The sequence below is a fragment of the Erpetoichthys calabaricus genome, chromosome 4 (genome assembly GCF_900747795.2).
Source record: "Erpetoichthys calabaricus chromosome 4, fErpCal1.3, whole genome shotgun sequence".
In the NCBI taxonomy this organism is placed as follows: domain Eukaryota; kingdom Metazoa; phylum Chordata; class Cladistia; order Polypteriformes; family Polypteridae; genus Erpetoichthys; species Erpetoichthys calabaricus.
In genome coordinates this window covers 188,173,334-188,197,810 of record NC_041397.2, presented here as the reverse complement: position 1 = coordinate 188,197,810, position 24,477 = coordinate 188,173,334, and the positions used below count along the sequence as shown (strand labels likewise).

The window sequence follows — 24,477 nt, the reverse complement described above, 5'->3', positions numbered from 1 at the left end:
AAATGACATGCTGTAAATTGAATTTTGAAGTTACCTAAAGCCTATTGTTTTTCACATTACTAATTTATTCCACGTCCTCTATGTGAAGAGAAACTTTAAAACGTTTTCGTGAAATCGCCAAGTTCTCATCTCTGTTCTCGTGTTCTTGTTGCGGAACTCAATTCAAGGTACTGTATCAGCCGAGACCGACAGTACTGATTTCCATTCATAATTTTAAACACAGTCATGTCCACTCTAAACCTACGCTTGCTGTAACTGTCAACTTGGTGAAACAATAGAAGCAAAACTGAAAAGACTTGCAGACTAAAATTAAATGTGACCTCAACAATTACATGACAATACTGTTAAACTGCAGCAAAGAAGTCAAAAAGAGGACAATGCAGAATATGTCATACCTGAACGTTAAGCTGCCTGTATTGTCTTCTGAAACGTGGTAATTGCTAACGAGTTTTCTTGACAGTACAAACCAAACTCGTTTCAATGTTTCATCTCTGAACCAACCGCTTGCACGGGCGGCAGCGCTGTTCCTTTAAATGCGCGAGGCGCACCGGCCCACGCGCCTTCCGTGTGTCTTTTTCTTGTTCCTTCTATTCTAGATCTTCGTCCGGCGCGTTGTCGCTCGCTGTCATTGTTGTTTTCGGTGCTTTTGTTTCTTTCTTTACGATTACCATCCCAGTCATGGCTGCCAATTTAACTGACGAGCCTTTTCCTTTTCATGGATTACTTCCTAAGAAAGAGACCGGTGCAGCGGCTTTTTTGAACCGATACCCCGAATACGATGGTCGGGGAGTGCTCATCGCAGTCCTCGACACCGGCGTGGATCCCGGAGCACCGGGCCTACAGGTAACTCCAGCGGGAGGCGGCTCAAATTGTGTAGGCCTCAGCCGGCAAAAGTGTGAGAATGAGTGAAAACAGATAAAAAGAACGTGTTTCCTGTGCCATTCCACGGCAGTTTGACAACTAAACGATGGCCGGGATTAAACGACTGCCACCTCTTACTAGCACGAAATCCGTGAGCAGCACCTGACACAAGTCATTTGTTACGTTGGTACACGTGCGCGTGTTTATACTGGTATATTGCTGGAACAATTTTTCTTTCAGTTCAGGGTCGAGGCTGGTTCGGAAGAGGGTGCATCAAACACAGTCACTCAGATATATTTAACAGCTCAGATATATTTAACAGTTTGATGTAATCGCTATCAGAATCGTGACATTAATGTGGCCGGACAAAAAGAAGTCCCTGATTTCAGTGCTGTTGCAGTCTACCGTTGTGTGGACTTTTCATTTTGCTGCTTTCAGTGGCATTTAATAGGAGTACATTATCATAAATGACGCCAAATCAGTTGTTCCCTTTTTAAGGCATTACTTTTTGAACCTGTCATTTTAATTGGAGAATGCCGTGGTGGCACACTGATTAGCATCAGTTCCTTACGGATCCCGCATCCTAAGTTTGTGATCTGCACCAGGTTAGATAGATAGATACTTTATTAATCCCAAGGGGAAATTCACATACTCCAGCAGCAGCATACTGATACAAAAAACAATATTAAATTAAAGATTGATAATAATGCAGGTAAAAACAGACAATAACTTTGCTGTCTGTGTGGGCTATGCATGTTGTCCTCCTGCCTGTGTAGTTTTATTTTTCTTTCTGGTTCTCCACTTTTTCTCCTGTATTCCATAGATATGTACATTATGTCATGTTGATTGGCACTTCTAAACTGCCCCAGTGTGGTTGGGTGGGTCCTGCCGTGGACTATTGTCCAATCCAACAACAACATTTATTTATATAACACATTTTCATACAAATAATGTAGCTCAAAGTGCTTTACATGATGAAGAAAAGAAAAATAAAGACAAAATAAGAATTCAAATAAGACAACACTAATTAACATAGAATAAGAGTAAAGTCCAATGGCCAGGGAGGACAGAAAAAAAAACACAAAAAACAAAAACTCCAGACGGCTGGAGAAAAAAAATAAATAAATCTGCAGGGGTTCCAGACCATAAGACCGCCCAGCCCCCTTTGGGCATTCTACCTAAGATAAATGATCTTTGTATTTAGGGTTCTCATGGATGGACATGATGATGATGGTCATGTAGACTTCAGGCTTTTAATCCATCAATGTAGGAACATCATGGTGCTTTGATTAGGTGGTGGTGGTGCAGGTCGCCACCACAGAAAACGGGGGGTTGGGAACAGAAGAGAGAGTAGGGGTTACTACGGATTTTGGAGCCACCATGAATAGTTATGATAATTAATTGAATGTATAGAGCATCAGGATTAAACTAAAATGAAGTTATGAGAAAGCCATGTTAAAGTAATGTGTTTTTAGTAGTTTTTTAAAGTGCTCCACTGTATTGGCCTGGGGAATTCCTATTGGCAGGCTATTCCAGATTTTAGGTGCATAACAGCAGAAGGCCGCCTCACCACTTCTTTTAAGTTTTGCTCTTGGAATTCTAAGGAGACACTCATTTGAGGATCTGAGGTTACGATTTGGAATATAAGATGTCAGACATTCCGATATATAAGATGGGGCGAGATTATTTAAGGCTTTATAAACCATAAGCAGAATTTTAAAGTCAATCCTGAATGACACAGGTAACCAGTGTAGTGACATCAAAACTGGAGAAATGTGCTCGGATTTTCTTTTCCTAATTAGGATTCTAGCAGCTGCATTCTGCACTAGTTGCAAACGATTTATGTCTTTTTTGGGTAGTCCTGAGAGGAGTGCGTTAAAGTAATGTAGTCGACTAAAAACAAAAGCGTGAACTAATTTCTCAGCATCTTTCAATGATATAAGAGGTCTAACTTTTGCTGTATTTCTTAAGTGAAAAAAATGCTGTCCTAGTGATCTGATCAATATGCGATTTAAAATTCGGGTCACAGTCAACAGTTACTTCTAAATTCTTTACCTCTGTCTTGACTTTTAATCCTAATGCATCAAGTTTGGTAACTCATGTTATGCCCCAAGATAATCTGACCTAATGGAAGCATGTAGATCAAAAAGAGCAGCGGACCCAGGATAGAGCCTTGTGGAACACCATATAGAATATCATGTGTCTTTGAGTTATAATTACCACAACTAACAAAGAATTTTCTACCTGCCAAGTAGGATTCAAACCAATTTAAGACACTGCCAGAGAGGCCCACCTATTGACTAAGGCGATTTCTAAGAATATTGTGATCAATGGTATCAAATGCGGCACTCAGACCTAAGAGGATGAGAACAGATAAACGGCCTGTCTGCATTTACCCGCAAGTTATTTACTACTTTAACGAATGCAGTTTCTGTGCTGTGATTTGTTCTGAAACCCGACTGAAACTTATCAAGAAAAGTATGTTTATTGAGGTGGTCATTTAGCTGCATAATGACTGCCTTCTCTAGAGTTTTACTTAAGAAAGGCAGGTTAGAAATGGGTCTAAAATTTTCAAAAGCAGAGGGGTCAAGATTATTTTTCTTAAGTAGGGATTTAACTACAGCAGTCTTAAGACAGTCTGGGAAGACCCCCGTATCTAATGACGAGTTTACTATGTCAAGAATACTATTAATTAGCACGCCAGATACTTCTTTGAAAAAACGTGTTGGTATTGGGTCAAAGACGCAGGTGGAGGGTCTCAGTTGAGAAATTATTTTATGTAAATCAGGTGAATCTATCCTGGTGAAAGAGTTTAATTTGTTTATAATGGAGTATTGGGGCTTAAGAGGATCCGCAGTGTTGGGGAGATATACTATATTATTTCTATTATCATTAATTTTTTGATTGAAAAATACAGCAATAGCCTCACAAGTTTCACTGGAAGTATTTTGGAGGCATTCCTTTGAGTTACCTGGGTTTAGCAGATGATCAATCGTAGAGAATAAGACTCTGGGATTACTAGCATTTTTATTTGTAATCTTAGAGAAATAGCAGCGCCTCTCAAGACTGACGGACTGTGTTATTGTATTCTGTTATTTTAACCTTCAATATCTCATAGTGGATAGTTAGTTTAGTTTTTCTCCATTTACGCTCAGCTCTCCGCCATGTTCTCTTTAAATCAGACACTCTTTGGATCTTCCATGGTATAACAATGCTAGAAGATTTTTTCACTGACTTTTCAGGTGTCAGCAGCAGCTCTCACCTTAGTATTAAATTTTTCCACCTTACTATTTACATTATCCTCGCTATTGTAGTTAGCACTATAAATGGACTGTTTGCTTAGAATGTTTGTAAGTTTTGAAGCTGCTGATGAATCAAAGAAGCATTTTTTAACAAAATGCTTCTCATGAATGTTTTCTATCAATATTTATATATTAAATAGTAAAAGAAAATGGTCTGATAGACCAATAACAATGATCTGTTTTACATCAACTTTTAGTCATTTGGTAATTACTAAGTCTAACGTATGACCTGCTTTATGTGTAGGCTGACTAACGAGCTGTCTCAAATCAAAAGAGTCCAGGAGGTTCATGAATTCTTTTACTCCAGGGTTGGTTTTGCTTTGTGCCCAGTTCAGCTAGAATAAGTGAGTTTGAGGAGGTTACTTGATCATAATGGATTGACTTTTAAAGTTGGATGGATGGATTATTTTTAAAACTGAAAAGCTGTTTCCAACTACAACTTAATTGTACTGCATAATCATTCTGAATTTCTTGCACCATCATTTGATTGACTCTATGAGCTGGGAAAATGGGATTACATCCATCTTTTCATTCATCCTCTAACCCACTTAACCAGTTCACGGTTACAAGGAACTAGTGGCTACTCGGGCAGCACTGCATGAACGGCAGGAACCTAATGACAGGGCACTACTCTAATACAGGACAAAATCATGCACAAACCCACCCACATAAAGCTAAGCTCATTGAGTTAAAGAGAAATATTTCTGAGATTTAAGGATTGGGTTTTGAAATGGGAAACTGTTTTTAGTAGTCCACAGTCTAGTCTGTGTGTGTGTGTAATATATATATATATATATATATATATATATATATATATATATATACACATATACAGTGGAACCTCTAGATACGAGTTTAATTCGTTCCAGCACTGAGCTTGTATAGCGAATTTCTTGTATCTAGAACAAACATCCCCATTGAAAATAATGGAAATCCAGTTAATCCGTTCCGCATCCCAAATATATTAACATAAAAATCAATTTTCCTAACAAGTAACACTGATAAATTATATATACTGTAGTCTACCTTTAATAAATAACACTGGTAAATAATATAACTGATTATTAAAAGAATCAAAACAGGTGTCCAAAGTGCAGTAGAGCATTCAATAAATCTTTAATCCTTAAAACAGTTGTGAAGTGGAGGTTTAAAGTACATAAGAATAACAATCCTTTAACACGAGGTTAAAACGTCAACAGGAAGCAGTCTTCAAAAAACAGATGACAATCCCCGGTGCTTCTTCTCTGTTAGCGTCTCACCTGCTTCTCCCATGCGGGCTCTGCAACAGGCGAGACACTTAATGCAGCTGACCTTCTCTACACCGTCCTGCTTCAGCTGTTTGGCTCGCCTGTTCAGCTACACGCGAGCCTGTACTCGCTCGCTCGCTCTCTCGCACCGACTTCCTACTGCTGCGGATTCCTGCCTCCTCCTGCAACCTCCGTTCTCTCTCCTCTCCTCTCTTTTCTTTTACTTCTTCTCCCCCTTAACCGGCTCGCGCTTCTCTATATATGCGGGGAAGACATGGCAGCTGCTAGGGTTACCACTTTTAATACAAAAAAATAAGGGACGCATACGTATTGATTCAAAATGGGACGCGCAATTTCATTCTCAAATACTGGACGATTCCGTATTTTAAAGGACGGGTGGCAACCCTGCCCAGCCCATCAGCCACAGGACAAATCATGGATGTGGGCAGTTTCCCACCTGTGCACTTAGGTGAGAAAGGCAGACACCGCAGATCGCCCTGCGGCTCGCTACAGCTACCACGCCCCCTCGCTAAGCCACGAGCTATACCCACAGCCTGGCTCGTGGCTCGTTACGTGAGCCAATGCTCGTATTAAGATCTGAATTTTTCGCTCATACTTTCCTCATATTTTGAATTTCTCGTATGCAGAGGTGATCGTATCTCAAGGTTCCACTGATATATATATATATATATATATATATATATATATATATATATATATATATATATATATATATATATATATATATATATATATATATGTGTATATGTATATGTATGTATGTACCGTCTTTTTCCGAAAATAAGACACTGTCTTACTTTCTTTTTTGGTCCAAAATACGCACTAGGGCTTATTTTCGGGGGAGGACAAAAATAAAAGTATATTTATATATTTTTATTTAATATTTATTTATTTTACACAGAATACAGAAATTAAAATTTATTCAATTACAGTCATGTCATCTTCTTCTGGAACATCGTCATAAATCAAGATTTACACCCCTGGAGTCTTCCACAATTCCCTTTTTGTACTTGACGGAATAGCTCTTTCGTTTTGTACTCATTTTAACTGCGGTTAAAAATTATTCACTTTATAAAAAATAAAATTACGTATGAGGAAATAATCAGACTTACAAGACTGAAATGAACAAACATTGTATCTGCACTGTCGCTCAATGTAGACTGCTGCCTTAATGAACAATTATTTATAGTGTGCGCCAACGACGCGTTCCGTCGCATTCCGCATATGCATGCCCCCCTCCACCCCCTCCCCACCTCATTCGACCATACTCTGCGATACGCGCGACGCAGTACAACACAGCAGAGCAGAGCGGACACAATATTTACGGTATGTATTCATGCTGCCTTATGTTGTATTTTTAAGATAAATTCCAAGAATTAATTTGAAACGAACTGTAGAGGTAAACAATGAATTTCTCGGAATATTTTATTTCAAACATTTCTCTGAAATACGAGTATTAGGGAAGCTAAACATACTTAATAAATCAACAGCATTTTTTAACGAATTCTTTTTTTCACATTATTTTAACTAGGGCTTATTTTCGGGGGAGGGCTTATATTACAAAAAGTTCCGAAAATCTCGATAGGGCTTATTTTCGGGGGATGTCTTATTTTCGGAAAAAGACGGTATGTATAATGTGTGTGTAACTGAAATTAAGTGCATGATTATTATTATTTAAAATGTATGTGGAAAAACTTCACTGGACATTCTCTAACATAAATAATGTACACATATTAACTGTTTTGAGATTAATCCATCCATTTATTATTCAAGCCTTTCACACATCTCCTGTTTTCTACTACTGCCTTCTCTACTACTGTACAGTGGGTATCTGTAGCTTATCCCAGCAACAGTGGGCACAAGGCAGAATCCAACCTGATGAGGGTGCACATGCACACATTTACACATATTTGGACAAGACCAAATTAAGTCAACACATGTCTTTGGGATGTAAAAGGAAGTACTGTATATGCAAACACAGAAAGGATGCATAAGCTCCATCTATACTGTATAGTAACCTAAGCAGAAGTTGATCTCTGGCTCCTGGAGCTGCGATGAAGCAATACAGACCAATATGCCACCTGGATGAAAATGTAGATTTCTTTTAAGTTTAATGATTCTGTAACATTTTCTATGTACTATTAAAATGTATGCAGATTATTTTATTTCCTTTTAAAAAAAATCACGCATTTTGATGGTAATAATTCAGTTGTTTTATGTGAATTTTAATGTTAAGAATTTTGGCCTTTAATGTGCTAATGGATTGTTTCCTACATAGTCTGTTTCTAAAATTATCTGAAATACTAGCTTCTTGTTATGTTTCCAGTTTTCTCTTAACCCTTATTTCTAAATGATATTTTCTAAAATTAGTTTTCTGTTTTAGACCTGTTTAGCTAAATACTTCATTTTTCATAACAATATTTATTGTAGTTTTTTTTTTCTTTCTTTCTAGATAACAAGTGATGGGAAACCAAAGATTATAGACATTATTGACACAACAGGCAGCGGTGATGTAGACACATCGACAATTGCGGTGCCGAAAGATGGAACATTAATAGGCTTATCAGGAAGGACATTAAAGGTCAAATTTCTGAATTGATTACTTTATGGAAACTCATGCTTACCAAGGCATAAATGTTAAATCTTTTCCATGTCCTGTTGTTTTGTTGTTTTAGTTGTAGCAGTGATAATGTCTTCTATAATGTGTATGGCTGAACATTAATTGTGCAGATTAGCAGAAGAGTGTGCAGAAATTAATGACTCATCCAAAACCTTGTTACCAGACTAGCAGAGAAAAAAAAATGTTAATGGAAAAAGTGTTTTTGAAAGTGTCCAGTGTGGTCTGACCAGTGTTTTGGGAAGAGGAAATATTAGATTAAGAAATTTTGAAGTACTATTCAAATGTTGAGTTTAAATGTAGCTATTATTATTGGATAATATAGGTTTTTGAATTTGGTGAAGGAAAATGAGTAAAATGGAAGGTTGCATTTTTGAAGTGCCTCTAAGTTTAGAAAATCCAAATCCTACACTGAATTTTTTTACTCTGTGATGTGTTTATTTCAAAGGTCTGGGTTTACACCGGTTAAAACAATTACCTTAATAACACTCACATTTCCTGAAAAAAAAAATCAATTATGGCATCATCATTCAGGTTGTGAATCTGAAGAATGGCAGTAAAATGAAGACTAAAGGGCATTTGAAAAACACTAAGAGTTAGAAAACAAAGTTAGTACAAAACAGTATCCACAGTAAGAGTTTGGTTGTCAAAGTGAGCAATGCTGTTTCAATTATAAGGAAATGAAATTACATTAAACCACTCAGATACTGCCTAGAATAAGTTGTCCCTTAAACACTCAGAGCAAAATAAAAGGAAACCTGTGATAAAAGCCATAAAGTGGCCAACAATCTGTTTTAAGGAGGTACAGTTTTAGTAACTGAGGTGGAATTCAAGGTGTATCAGTCAATCTTTTTAAGAACTTTGCATGACACTGGGCAGTATAGGAGGGTGTTGCAAGAATCATGTGAAAGCATGATTGGAATTTGTCAAAGGACATAATAATGACCCAGTTGTGATGTGGAAAAATATTCTTTAGTCAGAGGAGACCAAAAACATTTTGACCAAAGTTCAAAGAGACATTTGCACAGCTATGATACTGTCCACACATCCCAAAATACCATATCCATAATGAAATATGGTGGTGATACCAATATGAGCTGAGATTACATTTTATAAGCAAGCACTGGACATGTAGTTAAAATTGAAGGAAAAATGGATGGCAGAAAATATAAGCAAATGCTACAAAAATCTATTTTAAGTCTGCTAAAATATCTTGAAGAAAGTTTGTCTTTCAGCAAGGGAATACTCCTAAACACAAGGTAAAAATAAAATAAAAACAGCTCAACAGGAGGGTGAAAGTCCAGCAGCAGTCCGGTCAATATCCTTATCTCAGTCAGATTGGGAATCTAAGGCACTTTTTTAAAAAGTAGGGTGCCTAGGTGTCATCTGTCTAACCTCAACAACCTGCATGGAAGAAGGGGCTAAAGTCACTCCCAAACATTGTGTAAAACTTGTAAATACATACTCCAAAAGACTTAATGGTACTGTTTCTTCATAAGATGACTGTATAAAATATTAAACTGTAGGGATAGAATCCATTTGCAAAAAGACTATTTCATTTTTTTTTTTTTTTTTATTTAAGATTTTTATCTTACCAAAAAAACAAAGATAATTTTGAATTTTTCGTGTAAAACTATACAACATTTCAGTATTGCACCGTTATCCAGGAAAACTGGACAGTTGCTTACAGAACTAAATACATTTGCAAAGAGCTGCATTTGTATATTGAAAACTAGTTAGAAGTAACCACTTACTTTAGTGGAGCACATGTCAGGAAACCAAGTGAAAATGGGTAGTGTTAGGGTGGAAACCCGATGAGAAAATATAATATTGACTGTTTACCTCTTTTTTTATAAAAATGAAATTGTTCTTAATGTCAGCACAGTAGATTCAGAAAAGTCTAGTTAAAGTATAGCCTTTGTTTGTTGGAGAAGAAGTTACTGTATAGTAAGGTTTATCAGGAATACATTTTCTAGTGCATTGTGGTTCATGAGTGCATCTTGTGCTGTTAAACATCTATTCAGATAAACGTTGCTCTGTATGCATTGTATTGCTAATACTGTGTGCAACAATCAGATAGAAAAGCTTTTTTTGCTTTTCTGTTAAACTGACATGGTTGCTTTCAAAGTATTACATATCATTCATTACCTGTTCATTTTATTCCATGAATTATAGGATGTGTTTAAAATTTTGTAGCTAACGTACCAAGCGAACGTTTTTAATTGCTGTTCACTCATAGCAATTTGGTCACAGCAGACACACTGACACATTTTCTGCTATAAAATGAATATACTAATAAGAGTGGAGTGTCCTTTTCTAAAACTTAATCTTTGCCTGCTTGTGTGCTACAATAATGTATTATAGTCCCACATATTCCTTATTTCTCACTTCAATTGCTTGTCATTTCCAATTCTATAACTATGCACATATTTTAAAGAAGCTACTCTTTATGCTAGTCTGATATAGTGATTATTCCTCACTGTTGCCTCATAGACCTGTTTGGTAGGGCTTCAATCCTAGCCCAAGTGTGAGGCTTCCATATTGATTGGTCACTTTAATTTGGCTTCATATGAAACAGCACTCATGTGTGTGTGACTATGTCCTGTGTCAGACTGGCACCCTTTGGACAATTTATTCCTGCCTTGTACCCTGTGCTGAAGAGGAAAAGCTCTGGGAAGTAGCATGACATAAATGTGAATGGGAAAAATGCACAAGGGAGCAAACAAAACAGAAAAATATGCACACTGTTATTAAATCATCTCTTCAACTTTAGCACTTGAATCTCAAAGGTCTTTAACAAGAAATATTAGAACCCTAACTTAACATCTGCCATTTTTAGTGGCTAACACATTTGTAAAACACACACCAGTATGCCGACTGCAAATGTAATTTGATATAATCTTTGCAAGGAATATCATGTGAATTAAGCTACACAACACAAACTAGACATGTAAATGAAAATATGCCGGGTGTATGTGTGTTATACGCATATTGTAAGAGTCGACAGGACTGTTTTTTTAGTCTTGTTGCCAGAGATACTGTAACTGCATCTGAACAATAATTTAAAATCTGTTAAAAACCGTAAACCATTGTAAAATTAAGATTCTTAATTAGGCATGTGCTTTTCACATGAACATAAATTTTTGTTTACTGAAAGTGCTCATTTGGCATTACGTGCCAAGTTCTGCTTCTGTTTACTTTGGATTGATATGGAAACTGCATCCCATGCATTAAAGCCTTGTTCATGATGAACACAAATGCATCAAATGTGTGTCATTTATAATGTCCCTTATATTTGCAGCTTCTACATTTCAAAGCACAAGGAGAGAAAAAATATTGTGCCTGATTATACTTTGATGTGCATTGTGCTTAAAGGTATTAGTTATATACGAAAATCTGATCTGACATATTTTGCAGCTGTGTCAACGAAGTTACTGAGAAAGCTTCATAAAGCCTTTAGCAGCTTCAAAATCATATTGACAAATGTTTTCATCCCCAATTTGCTGTTCTTTATTGTTTAATGCTATCGGGAAGCACATCTTGCTTTTCTCTGAAGCACAGTTTGGTTTGGCTGAGAAACATTAACACAGCTCAGTTTAGTTCCTTTCCTTCTAAATCTAAACCCAGTGAAAGCCAGTTCCAAATATCTGACTTCTCTGTCTTTTTAGTAGTCTGTTTTATAGGCAATCTGTCATTCTCCACTTTTCAAATCTCACCACCAATGCTTATTGACTTGAGCGTGAAAAGGTCCTATACCTACAACTTTTACACTGAGTCCCACTAACGCTTAGCTAGCACCCTCATTTACCATATACTATATGACATGAGGGTTCACATAGTGATAAATGATTGGATTGATCAAATAATAATTACTAAACCAACAATCAGAACAATAAGACCTGTAAAAGGGGTGGTTTGAAAGATATCACATACTAAGGCTGAAGTCTTGGTCAGAGTCATGGTTTTTTTTTAAGCTTTCTGGAGTTGGCGCCAGAAGCCTTTATCTAATAAATCCACAATCATGTATATGCAGAAGTTGTAGAAATATAATTTTGATTATAATATATGTTAAACATGAATTATGATTTTCTTCTTTACCACTGAAAAGTTTTTTTGATTTACTGGAAACAAATTGTTTTTTATAAAAAATAAAGGGAAAATAGTAAATGTGGCAAAACAACATAACACAAGTACAAATGCTTTGAACAAACTGAGAGAAAATACCATGTCTTGTAAATGAAAGGATAACTGTACTGTAAAATTTCTAGTGCCACATTGCACAATACTTTTGGGGGGGGGGGGGGAGTCTAAATACAGTACCAATGCATGTGTCAGTGAGTGCTTTTACCTGTGCTTTAATAACCCGGTTATTCACAGAAACCTGGTATCAAAAATGCTAGGCATAACAGTGTGCTTCTACGAGCTGAGAAAGAGAACAAAGTTGTGCAACAACTTACACCACCTTGTAAGCAGGTACAACAGATTTAGTACGGAGGATAATGTTACAAAATGAATTCCACACACATTGGGCAAACTGTTAGATATGAAAAAGCACTTATATGCTTTTTATGGAAACCATATTTTATGTTTATATTTGGACTAAAGTATCGTGAGGTGCTGAACCAAATATATTTAACTCAAAAACATGGGGGGGGGGGGGGGGAACGAGCGACACATTGAAGTATTTATATTATGTTTAATGTTACTTGGCCACTAGTTCTAAAAGTGTGCATTGAAAGGTGCTGCCAATTTCTTAATGCTGTATTCCTTTGAAGTGCTGTGGAGGTATATTGCAGGTGTCCTCCAGATATGAAATGAGCTCTCTCACAATATGTACAGTATAATACAATATGTCTCCTATATAATTCAGTATGTGTTGCATAGGGCTTGTGCTGTGACGTTTGTGCAGCAATGAGATGTTCTTTATAAATATTATTCTGTCTTTGACTAGGTATTTTTACATTTTGATTACTGTTGAATTTATTTGGTTATTAGGAAACATTTGCACATTACGAATGACAGGTATCAACTTATCTGTATTATGCTTCAGGTATGATTCTACTAACATGTACCTCTCATCGTCATTACTTTCCGTATAGGGATTTCAGGGCCTTTTTGTATACTCGAAGTGAACAATGTTTATAATAACGATGGCTTAATGATTGTTTTCTTTTTTTTGTTAAAGAAATTATTTTTATTACAGTTTTATCATGTTTATTTGAGGGTGTACTTTTTCCTGTGTTCTGTCCCTTTAAATTGAGAGAAATTTGTAGTGGCATGTTGAATAGTTGAGAGAGGATGTGGTATTAATTGCTGGTGTGTTGCCGTTAACAGGCAATCAGATGGCCAGCTGAGCAAACCTAGAAGAAATACAAGACCAAAGAGGACTAGCTGCAGATTGCTTAAACTTGGAACTAATCCCATTCTGCTGTTCACTGACACAGCACTTAAACTTGAGGATCATCTCCTTTTAGTACCTTCACATAGTCTAACCCTGATTCTTTCCTATTATGGTACTATCTCGGGTATGCTGCAACTAACCTTCTAGCTCCGTGCTTGTTTTCAGATTCACAGTGTCTGATGGTAATGGTATTTTAACTTTTTTTTTTTTTGGGCACAGTTTAATAATATCTGAACATTTTGCTAAGGGAGAATTCCATAAGGGATTTGCACTTTAAATGGAAGTTTTTATGAAATCTGGTTTCTGCCTTAACTAGGTTACTCACTTTATGCAGATTCTGTGTATGCAGATTCACTCGTTGTTACCTGTTGCAGGCGGTTATTAAGAGGGTGAAAGACAAAACTAATAAAAAGGTTTGGGGTATTCACCCTATATACTTGACAAAAAGGGTTTTTCGCAGGAGCAAAGAGTTATTTTAACTGACTGAGTGCACAACTGAACTGAAACAACAGAAAATATGGTGGATTTATATAGGGCAGCCAGGAAGGAGTTTGTTTTGAGAGTCAGTGCCAGGAGTGAGGTCAGAGTGAGTTAAGTACAGTACTTGAGTTTCACCTGCTGATCTGCTGATGATTTATGTAAAGTGCGTCATTTGCTTAGGATAGCCACATTCCTTTCACTTTTCAAGATTTTTGTCATCATTGTCATAATTGTTACTATTGTGTAAGATTGAATGAATGAGAATTATGCGCTACTATAAGTGATGCTCCTTTAAAAGTGCATTGGCTATAAAAGTTTTAACCTTCTACGTTTACTCATGTTACACTGTTGAACTTGAATTTATTTAATTAGGATTAATAAAACATTAAGTAGTCACAAATTTGCTATGACAAACCTAACCATGCTCTGGTGTAGCTAGTCCACCTTTGTGGAGCTAAGGTGCTTCATATAAGATTAAATTCTCCTGTTTTTATGAATGTACATTTTGTTATGTCCTATATGATGTAATTCAAAATTACATAAAATGTAGATTGTCATTTAATACACATATCAAGGAACTGGTATAAAAAAAATTGCCTTGGGATTTGTAATCCCAAATTCTGTAAAGTTCATTAAAAACAAATTGGGGGGAAAAGAGGCAAAACTGTGATTCTCTCATTGGAAATACAGAAGGACAACTGAGTAACTGATTGAGTAAGCTGCTATTCGGGAATGCAACCAAAAAGCCTATGACAATACTATGGAAGTCAGATTTTCAGAGATGACAGGAGAAACTGTACAAGTGACCATGATTGCCCATGCATTGTAAAATAGGTGAAATGCAACAAAACACCTTCCTGGTAATCTTTTAGCAACTAAGTAACAATGTGTAGTCTGAGAACACCATTGTAAAAGTTGTTAAAAGTGTCTTTGTTATAAATACTGTAAGAGACATGGAGAAAGTAAACAGTATAAGCCACAATAAAACACAAAATAAACAAGAAAGCAAAAATCAAAACTTTTGTTGCTATTTTGGATTTTCCAGTATAAGGTAATTTTCTATCAGTTAGGTGGGAAGGCTGTTCTTCTATTGAACCCTTGCTCTAACGTTGTCCCTGGCTTGAAGTACAATGGCTCATTGACTGGAAACAGACTTTACTGTAAGCCCCAAAAGTGGGACCAATTCTTGGGTAATCGTCCAAATAATTTTCAAAGGAGCGGAATCCTTAATGAAACTGTTGAGGTTACTTTCCTGTGAGTTCCCTCCCTCTGTTAGCCTAAGGTGTTCTTCAACCCAGAACACCAGCTTACATTTAAAAGGTGTGGTAACCAACTTGATAGTCTGTCACTTAATTTATTAACAGTTATATTTGTTCACTCTCTTAAGGTTCTTCTCCTGTCCAGTTGGATCCACCTTAGCCTGCAATTCTGGTCAAGACCAGGAAGTGCATTGCACATAAATCTTCTTGGCTGTAGGAATTTGAAAGGTTTTGAAGATATAAGGAAAAATACAGTAGGTTAAGGGGGGAGGGGGGGGGGGACTACTCTAAGAAACATGAGTGATTCATCTTTAGTCAGGACAATGACACAGCCAATACAACAAAGGAGCAGCCTACTCAAAGCCTCACACCTTAATCCATTCAAATATGCGGCATGAAATGTTAATTGTTGTTTGCCAGTTGTTATTATGTAACTATAGGGAACTTGAGTTTTGCCAAATAGAAGGTTAAAAAATACATGTGACTTCTGCAAAAGATTCTTAATTGTAATTTGTACCAAATGCTTTTATTTGCTAGCAAAGAGGATGATTGTTTTTGTATTTTTTTTTTATTAACATTGATTTTACTTTTATGTAATAGACATATTTTGTTAATTGGAAAAATGTCATATATTTAACAGTTGTAGTAAAATAATATGTAAAAAGGTATAAAGGAAGAGAATACTTTATGTAGGCACTACAGTGGAAACTTGGGTCTGACCACGTACAAATCGGGTTACGACCAAAAAGTTTGCCAAACTTTTGCATCTGTTCACGACCACACACTGGGTGATGAACAAGCCAGTTTCCCTTCCGGTTCGTACATCCCGATGATTTCCGCACGTGTTCAGTCTCTCCCTGTGCAGCGAGCGAGAGAGAGAGAGAGAGAGAGCGCAAGAGAGAGAGCACGATCGAGCGTATATATATTTACATACAGCTTGTGCAGTCTGGAACGAATTAATTGTATTAACATACAATCCTATGGGGGGAAATTACTTCGGGTCACGACCAAATCAGGTTGCGACCAGAGTTTTGGAACGAATTATGGTCGTGACCCAAGGTTCCACTGTACATGTACTTTTTGGTATACAGTTTCAGACTAAATTATCCAAACATACAGTATTTACAATCTCAGAGAAGATAAACTTTTAAATATGCTGTCTGCATTTTAACTTTTGGCAAAACTCCTTGATTTTTAAAACCAGTAGACTCTAATACAAAAATAATTGTATGAGCTTTCTTCCTGAGATGCTTATAAATATAACATTTTTTATATACATATTTTTTCAGCTGTACACCTTTCACTTCAAAAAGCACAAATACATCTTGTAAAATTCCTTATTGCTTATTGTATTAATCGTGTAAACTATATAACTGTAATAAAAATAATTTCTTTGACAAAAAAGAGAACATTATGCTTATTAAAGGCATATCTTATTTAGTATTTTGGTTTCAATGAGAATTAAGTCCAGTAATATTTGTTAAATGTCTATGGTTAATTTTGACAATGTACTGTTTTAAATATTAACGTTTAACTTTTTAATGAAAAATACACAATGATTTTTGAAAAATAGCATTCAGTTTTCTGACATTCCTTGTTATAAATACTGCTTTTTAATTTCTTGATAAATAAAAACGTTTACATTTGTTTTAATGTGATTGCTTTTAACATTCACAAACTAATTAGTAGTAATTAATAAATGACCCTTAGTGAACTATTTTTATTTAGAATGTTTATACATGTACGAAAGACAAATACACATTTAAATGTTTTTTAACTACAAATGATGTTCGTAGGGTTTTTTTAATTAATTAATTCAGGTTTGGAAATTGTAGGTTTTAAAGTAAAAAAATTTTTTTTCTTTTTGTTGCTGGTGGCGCAGTGGTTAGTTTGGCTGCCTCATATCTTCAAGGACCTGAGTCCTGTGTACAGCATGGTCACTGTCTGTTTGTTCTTTCTCTCTCTGACTAATGTCTCAAAAATGGCCAGTTTCATTTATGTTAGGTAGAATGCCCAGAGGGGACTGAGCGGTCTCGTGGCCTGGAACCCCTACAGATTTTATTTTTTTCTCCAGCCTTCTGGAGTTTTTTTTTTGTTTTTTCTGTCCACCCTGGCCATCGGACCTTACTCCTTTCTATGTTAACTAATGTTGTCTTATTTTAATTTCTTATTTTGTCTTTTATTTTTCTTCTCTTCATTATGTTAAACACTTTGAGCTACTTTTTGTATGAAAATGTGCTATATAAATAAATGTTGTTGTTGTTGTTATAAGTGCATGCATTTGTATTTGTGTGCTCTCTGAAGGACTTAGTTGCTTATCCCAGGTTATCTCTCAGAAGTCATATAATTGATTTATCAGTTTTGTTCACAGAGCACTATTAAGCTTTTTTTATTTCTGTGGAATATTTTTTTTGATGTATAACATATACAGTGCATCTAGGTTTGTCTTACCTTTGTCTTTTGAACATAGGGACATCAAATAAGCACACACTAGACAGCAAAGATGATTAATTTCTACTGCATTTCCGGTTTCCTGCATTATGTTGTATGAATATATTAATCTCCTGAGCCATTCAACTGCAATGGCATTAATACAGTGCCAGAATAAGTATAAACAGACTAATAGCAAGCATCTTATCACAGTCATTTGAAATTTGGAATTTCAGTCATTGAAATAAACCCTCATTAAACAGCTTCCTGTCCTGGAGTGTATGCTCTGATAACATGGGGGTTTTTCATCCTACTGTATCAGGAATTTCTTGTCTACTGATAATGAGTTATGAGAAATATTGGACATATCTAAATTCTTTCAATCATTAATAAATTAATATTTTGATTTCTAAAGGATTTACATAATATTATGGTGTTAAAAATGGACAGAATATACAGTATATAATTAGGATATTTTTTTAATGATTAGGCAATTGTTGTTTTAGTGGGTTCATTAAATGGAATAATGGATGGAGAGATTTTAGTCTGACTGACAGACTTAAAAGACTTAAAAAGCTGTCTGGTAGTGTTTTTGGAAAGTAAAATGTGAAAAAACATTTTTTAATTCATTAAATTGCATGCTATTCTTTCTGAAGCAAAAGTATATTAACGTTACCTCCATGTTAAATATTTAAAAGCTGGGTCCATATCACTACAGGCTAGCTGCTTAACCTATACCATCCTGAACTTTAAAGGGTTTTCTTTTTATGCCTTTTGCTTTTAAGTTGCTACAGGCAAAATATTGTGGGCATTGAATGATGAGTCGACAGTTACTTGGCAAAGAAATATGCATTGAAGGTTCTGGTCTTTTGTTTCAGATTCCTACAGCCTGGACAAATCCCTCTGGAAAATATAACATTGGTATCAAGAATGGCTATGATTTTTTTCCAAAAGCTTTGAAGGAAAGAATACAGGTAAGCTAAATATCCTGCATTTTCTCGTCACTCACTAAACAGAATTGTTCAAAGGCAGCTTAGAGTAACTGTGTAAATTGTAGAGTAAACTGATTTAAACTGAGTTGTGTCCTTTTGTGAACATTCGCTTCAGTTTTTTTTTTTGTAAATATCTTTAAAGACTGTGTGTGTGTGTGTGTGTGTGTGTGTGTGTGTGTGTGTGTGTGTGTGTGTGTGTGTGTGTGTAACTTGTATTTGTAAACTGAAGTGAATTTTATGGATAATCTAATCCCATCATTGTAGTCATTATTGTGGTAGTTTTCCCCTTTTTGTATTTTGTATTTGAATATTTATTGAATAATTTGATATATAGAATTTGAAAAACTCAGACATGAAAAAACACAACCAAAATAACTCTAAGAAGAAGACGACAAACATGACCACGCTGTCACCAGCTTATTCATCAGCCTGTCTGCACTGACTTGAGAACATGGAAAGAACCCAGAACTATTTAAGTTAAAACTAGCCAACCCGCAGCGTAACATACGCCGCATAATTATGTATTGATGGGTGAACACTTCCTGAAAGACACAGTTGTCCAAATGGGGTGGGTTTGAGGATACGACTGTAATTGAATGAAAAGATGGAACTCTGGAGAGAGCAACATACAAATGTCCGTGACTGAAAACTGGGTTTGGCAGATACGGGCATATCGTTTTGAAAGTTTGTCCCTGTGCCTTATTAATTGTCATTGCAAAGGCCAATCTAACAGGAAATTGTCTGCATGTAAAAGTAAAAGGCAAATTTAAATCTGATGGGGTCAGGGAAATCCGGGGAATATGGACAATTTGTGAGGTAGGAGCTGTGATTGTTTTACACTCTAGTACATTGCGGTGAATGCTGAGAACAGTCAGCCTAGTGCCTTTACAGAGATTTCTTGCTGGCATGAGGTTTCTGAGAAGCATGATGACTGAACCAATTTTAAGTTTGACTTTATGCGGAGGCATGCCAGTGGGAGTAATGGCTGCCCGGCGGGTCATGGAAATAACGCCGCCGGATCTCCAGTCGGCATCGTTTATGGTGGGAACTACGACGGTATGTGATCTTCTTCGAATCTCTGACTTTCGTTCTTGATTAATGAAAACATTCTTGGCAAATGCTCTCGCGCGAATTGTTGGCTCTGTAGTGCGTGTGCCATGGTCGGCTGCTTAGTGAATTGTTGGTGGGCGGGGCTCGTCTTGCGTGCATCTTGCTTGCCATGGACTTAGTGAATTATATATATAGATGTCCTTAATGTTCATACCTTTTTAAAGTCAAAACCAGGATTTTGCTTAGCTGTTTGTTCTGTCCATTTGCAGTCTAAACAGTAATAGGAACTGTGTTTCTTTTCCAAAAAGCCAACTTCTAAGCAGGAGCAGCTGCCCTATGCTGTTGTTGAACTGCAAGCTCTCGTTCAGTGTAGATCAACTGCGCTAGATTAAAAAAACAAATACTATACATCTTACAGTGTCAGCCACATTGCTTATTGGATGTGATTTATGTATAATTTAATGTTTGGAGAAAATATTCAAAATAACTTTATAAAGCTGACTTGTGCTTATATAAGATGTTACCACTGCTAAGTAGTTTTCTTTCAGGTCCATAAGTTTACCAATAAAAAGTTGCAAGTTGCAGGCCCTGACATAAATATGTGACAAAGAGTGAAAGGGCAACTTTGCCCAAAATAAAGCTATCAAATGCGTTAAAAAAAAAAAAAAAACTTTTATATTTACAGTAGCTACTATATGTACTGAAACGTTGTTTTACTTAAGCACACTCACAAGTAATAATAATGACAACTGACACGTACATTTACCAGAAAATTTGTGTGTTCTGTCTGAAGAAATACTGTGGCTGTAACTTTCATCACTATCATGAATTTTTAAAGCAATCTAGCTTTACCTCCATAAAACAACTATTGTCAAACAGTTAAATAAGAATAAATGAGTTACTTACTACGTATTCCTGTCTTGTCGTATGCTATATTTTCATAATGCATCCTCTTCAGGTGTTGTGGAACACCACACAATGATCAAACAACCATTTCTCAGATTTTTGGGGAAAATACTTCCACAAAGAGGAGAATTTTGCAGGATATTTTGGGGAACTTTATTTTGCTAAATGGGGTCAGTTGCCCCCATAATTGTTGTACCCAAGAATGGTATAGAGCAGGCATGTCAAACTCACTACCATTGATGGGCCGCTTCGACTGCCAGATGTGCGTTAGCGGGCCGCACTGTAACAAATACTGTTATACTATTATACAAAGTTACTGTAGCTTTCTTTCCAATACTGAAAACTTTAAAAAATGTAACACTTAAAGTTTAAAGAAAAGCAATTTATTTCCATACAGTCTCCATACAACAGTGTAGAATTAGAGTCTTAGCCTCTTAGCTAGGTCCTTATTATATTATATTCATTCTATTATATTCATTGCTTATATAGGAGCCTTACAGTGTGAGATTTATTTCTTTTGTCCCGACACTTGGCATCTCTTGTTAGTAACCAGCTCGTCAATATCAGGCTTGAAATCTTGTGCAGCTGCAACTTTTATGAGGGATGAAAGGTGCTCGACGGTAAGTCTTGAGCGATGTGGGGTTTTGGTAGCTTTCATTAACGAAAACAATTGCTCACAAAGGTAAGTGCTTCCGAACATTGACAGTACTCTCAATACCAACTTACGGATCTGCACATACGAGGGTGGCAGGTAAGCATACAAGCCTGGCACACCAACTTCGTTGTATTTTGCCTTCAGAATAGAATCTGACTGCACTTCAATCAATTCCATTTGGATATTCTCAGGCGCATTCTCAACATTGTAAGAGAACAGTGCAATGCCCTGTTTGTGTGAACTGACATCATGAAAATGCTGCAAGTTTTTTTTTTTGTTTTTGTTTAATACCTGCACCAAGCAGATTGGGCAGCGACTTAAATGCAAGTTGGAGTACACTTGCAGTACACATGCCTGAAAGTTCTGTGCATGGCTGTTACAGTTCTGTGATGTCACTTTATCTCCACAAAGCATCATCTGTTTGTCTAACTCGGCCGCACAGCTAATTTTCGGGAAAATATTTGGTAAACAAGGTCTCCAGTGAACACAGCATATTCACTGTGATAAATACTGATGAATTTCACTGATCACCACTAGCTGATAAGTGTGAAATGTACGGCATTGACAGTATGTAATAAGTATTAAGAAATCATAGTTCATTTTTTGTTTCCATTTACAAAACATTGTATGAAAATTTGAATTAGTTATACTTGGTGGAATTTAATGGAGTACCCAACCATTGATACACTGTGAAGAAAAGTAACTTTGAACATGTTCAGCCATTTACTCAGTTTTTTCAAATAGCACATACCATGATGTATTTTCAGTTTTTTGCCTTTAGAAGGGCTATACAATGCCCTCCAAGAAGTAACAGATCAACTAGTTACAACTAGACCTGGATTTCTGCATTAATTATTGACATACACTACTACATTAAGTCACAATAATAGAAAAACACAAAGTAATTAAACTAATAACACATAAACAATTGCTTACTTAAAAACATTTTCATCTTCTGTAAAAAGACACTAGTTGTCACTAGCATGCATGCACCGTTGTGTCATTATCATGTGCTGTTTGTTCAAAATTGCTTTGCGTTGTGTTTGTCAGCTGTTAATCTTAGCTGGCTACAGATTTCTCCTAACATGGTTGCAGATGTTTTTTTTAAAGTAAATGTTGTTGAGACTGGTCTGACCAGAATTAACATTTTCTGAGCCTTTATGAATGACAGATCCTGAGACCTGAACATATGATGTGTCTTTTCTCTTTTTCTGATGTTACATTATGCCATATTACAAGTGATAATCAAATGTGAATATTTGTCCCTGAACTGTCAAAAGAGGCACAACATTTTGTAAAGCTGTAGTGTGAATGTGGTGTCATGTTAATATTGGCAGGTATTTTTTTAAGTAAGTATTGCTTGGTTGGTAAAATTGAGATAGCTAGATACTTTATTAATCCCCAAGGTGGAAATTCACATACTCCAGCAGCAGCATACTGATAAAAACAATATTAATTAAAGAGTGATAAAAATGCAGTGCAAGGTGGAGAGTGCGAGGCATGTATAACAGTCAATAATCTTGTGGAATTGAAGAGTTGCATAGTTTGGGGGAGGAACAATCTCCTCAGTCTGTCAGTGGAGCAAGACAGTGACAGCAGTCTGTCGCTGAAGCTGCTCTTCTGTCTGGAGATGATACTGTTCCATCGATGCAGTGGATTCTCCATGATTGACAGGAGCCTGCTCAGCACCCGTCGCTCTGCTACAGATGTCAAACTGTCCAGCTCCGTGCCTACAATAGAGCCTGCCTTCCTCACCAGTTTGTCCAGGTGTGAGGCGTCCCTCTTCTTTATGCTGTCTCCCCAGCACACCACTGCATGGAAGAGAGCGCTTGCCACAACCGTCTGATAGAACATCTGCAGCATCTCATTGCAGATGTTGAAGGACGCCAGCCTTTTAAGGAAGTATAGTCTGTTCTGTCCTCTCTTGCACAGAGAATCAGTATTGGCAGTCCAACCCAGTTTATCATCCAGCTGCACTCCCAGGTATTTATAGGTCTGTACCCTCTGCACACAGTCACCTCGGATAATCACAGGGTCAGTGAGGGGCCTGGGCCTCCTAAAATCCACCACCAGCTCTTTGGTTTTGATGGTGTTCAGTTGTAGGTGGTTTGAGTCGCACCATTTAACAAAGTCCTTGGTTAGGTTCCTATACTCCTCCTCCTGCCCACTCCTGATGCAGCCCACGATAGTAGTGTCGTCAATGAACTTTTGCACGTGGCAGGACTCCGAGTTGTATTGGAAGTCCGATGTATATAGGCTGAACAGGATCGGAGAAAGTACAGTCCCCTGCGGCGCTCCTGTGCTGCTGACCACAATGTCAGACCTGCAGTTCCTGAGACGCACATACTGAGGTCTGTCTGTAAGATAGTCCACGATCCATGCCACCAGGTAAGAATCTACTCCCATCTCTGTCATCACATGTAACGTCAGGGCAACAGGCCTGAAGTCATTCAGCTCAATAGGACGTGATTTGAATGAAATGATAAATTATTTGTACTCTACTATAAATGATCACCCAGTTGAGCATGTTAGTATGAAGACAGTATTATAATGCTTTAAATATACACTCTCACCTCAACACACAGAAAGAACGGAAAGAAAAGTTATGGGATCCATCACATCGAGGTGCAGTTGCTGAAGCTTGCCGCAAATATGAAGAATTTGACAGCACCCACACTAACTTATCTCAGGTATGTTCAAAGCCTATTGTACACAAACTTCTTAAATTTTAGCAAAGTGTTTGCATTTTTATAAAACTTTTTTTTTTTATTTACGTTTGCTGAAATTTCTGTTAATAATATTCATTTTAAAGGATGAAAAATTGGTAAAAGAGGAGCTGCAATGTCAAACAGAGCTGCTTAATTCACTAGAGAAGAAATACAGTGATCCTGGGCCAGTTTTTGACTGTTTGGTGTGGCATGATGGTGAAACATGGAGGTTAGAATGTTTTTAATTATTATGGAATGTATTTATTTGCCTACTAAGCCAAATAGAATTTTTGGATAATTGATAAAAATCCTATTATTTTTATTTTGTTCAAATCAACTTTTTACTGTGTGAAAATTTTATCATTGTGTTTCCAGCTTTTTATTTTAGAGATCAAAACTAACTATTAGTGTTTTTCCTTTTGTGTAAGCATTTAAATTAAGGCCTTCTCCATACAGTATACTTAAATGACTTGGGGTATTTTAAAATTATATTTGCATAGTAAAATAAATAGAATGTTTAACAAATATTTCATTGTACATATCTGTGT

General features: G+C 36.5%; 1 protein-coding gene across 2 annotated transcripts in view; it reads left to right on the top strand.

Moving 5' to 3' along the window:
- The first annotated feature begins 522 nt into the window (after positions 1-522).
- The window catches only part of tpp2 (tripeptidyl peptidase 2), a 119,352-nt gene continuing 95,397 nt past the window's right edge, over positions 523-24,477 (top strand). The window contains exons 1-5 of one of the 2 annotated variants that reach the window (XM_028800051.2): positions 523-843; positions 7,884-8,012; positions 18,497-18,592; positions 23,807-23,911; positions 24,034-24,158. In XM_028800051.2, the coding sequence (XP_028655884.1) occupies positions 679-843; positions 7,884-8,012; positions 18,497-18,592; positions 23,807-23,911; positions 24,034-24,158 (620 nt within the window). In that variant the 5' untranslated portion in view covers positions 523-678. The remainder of the gene's footprint in view (positions 844-7,883; positions 8,013-18,496; positions 18,593-23,806; positions 23,912-24,033; positions 24,159-24,477) is intronic. The other variant, XM_028800052.2, reaches the window with a different exon arrangement.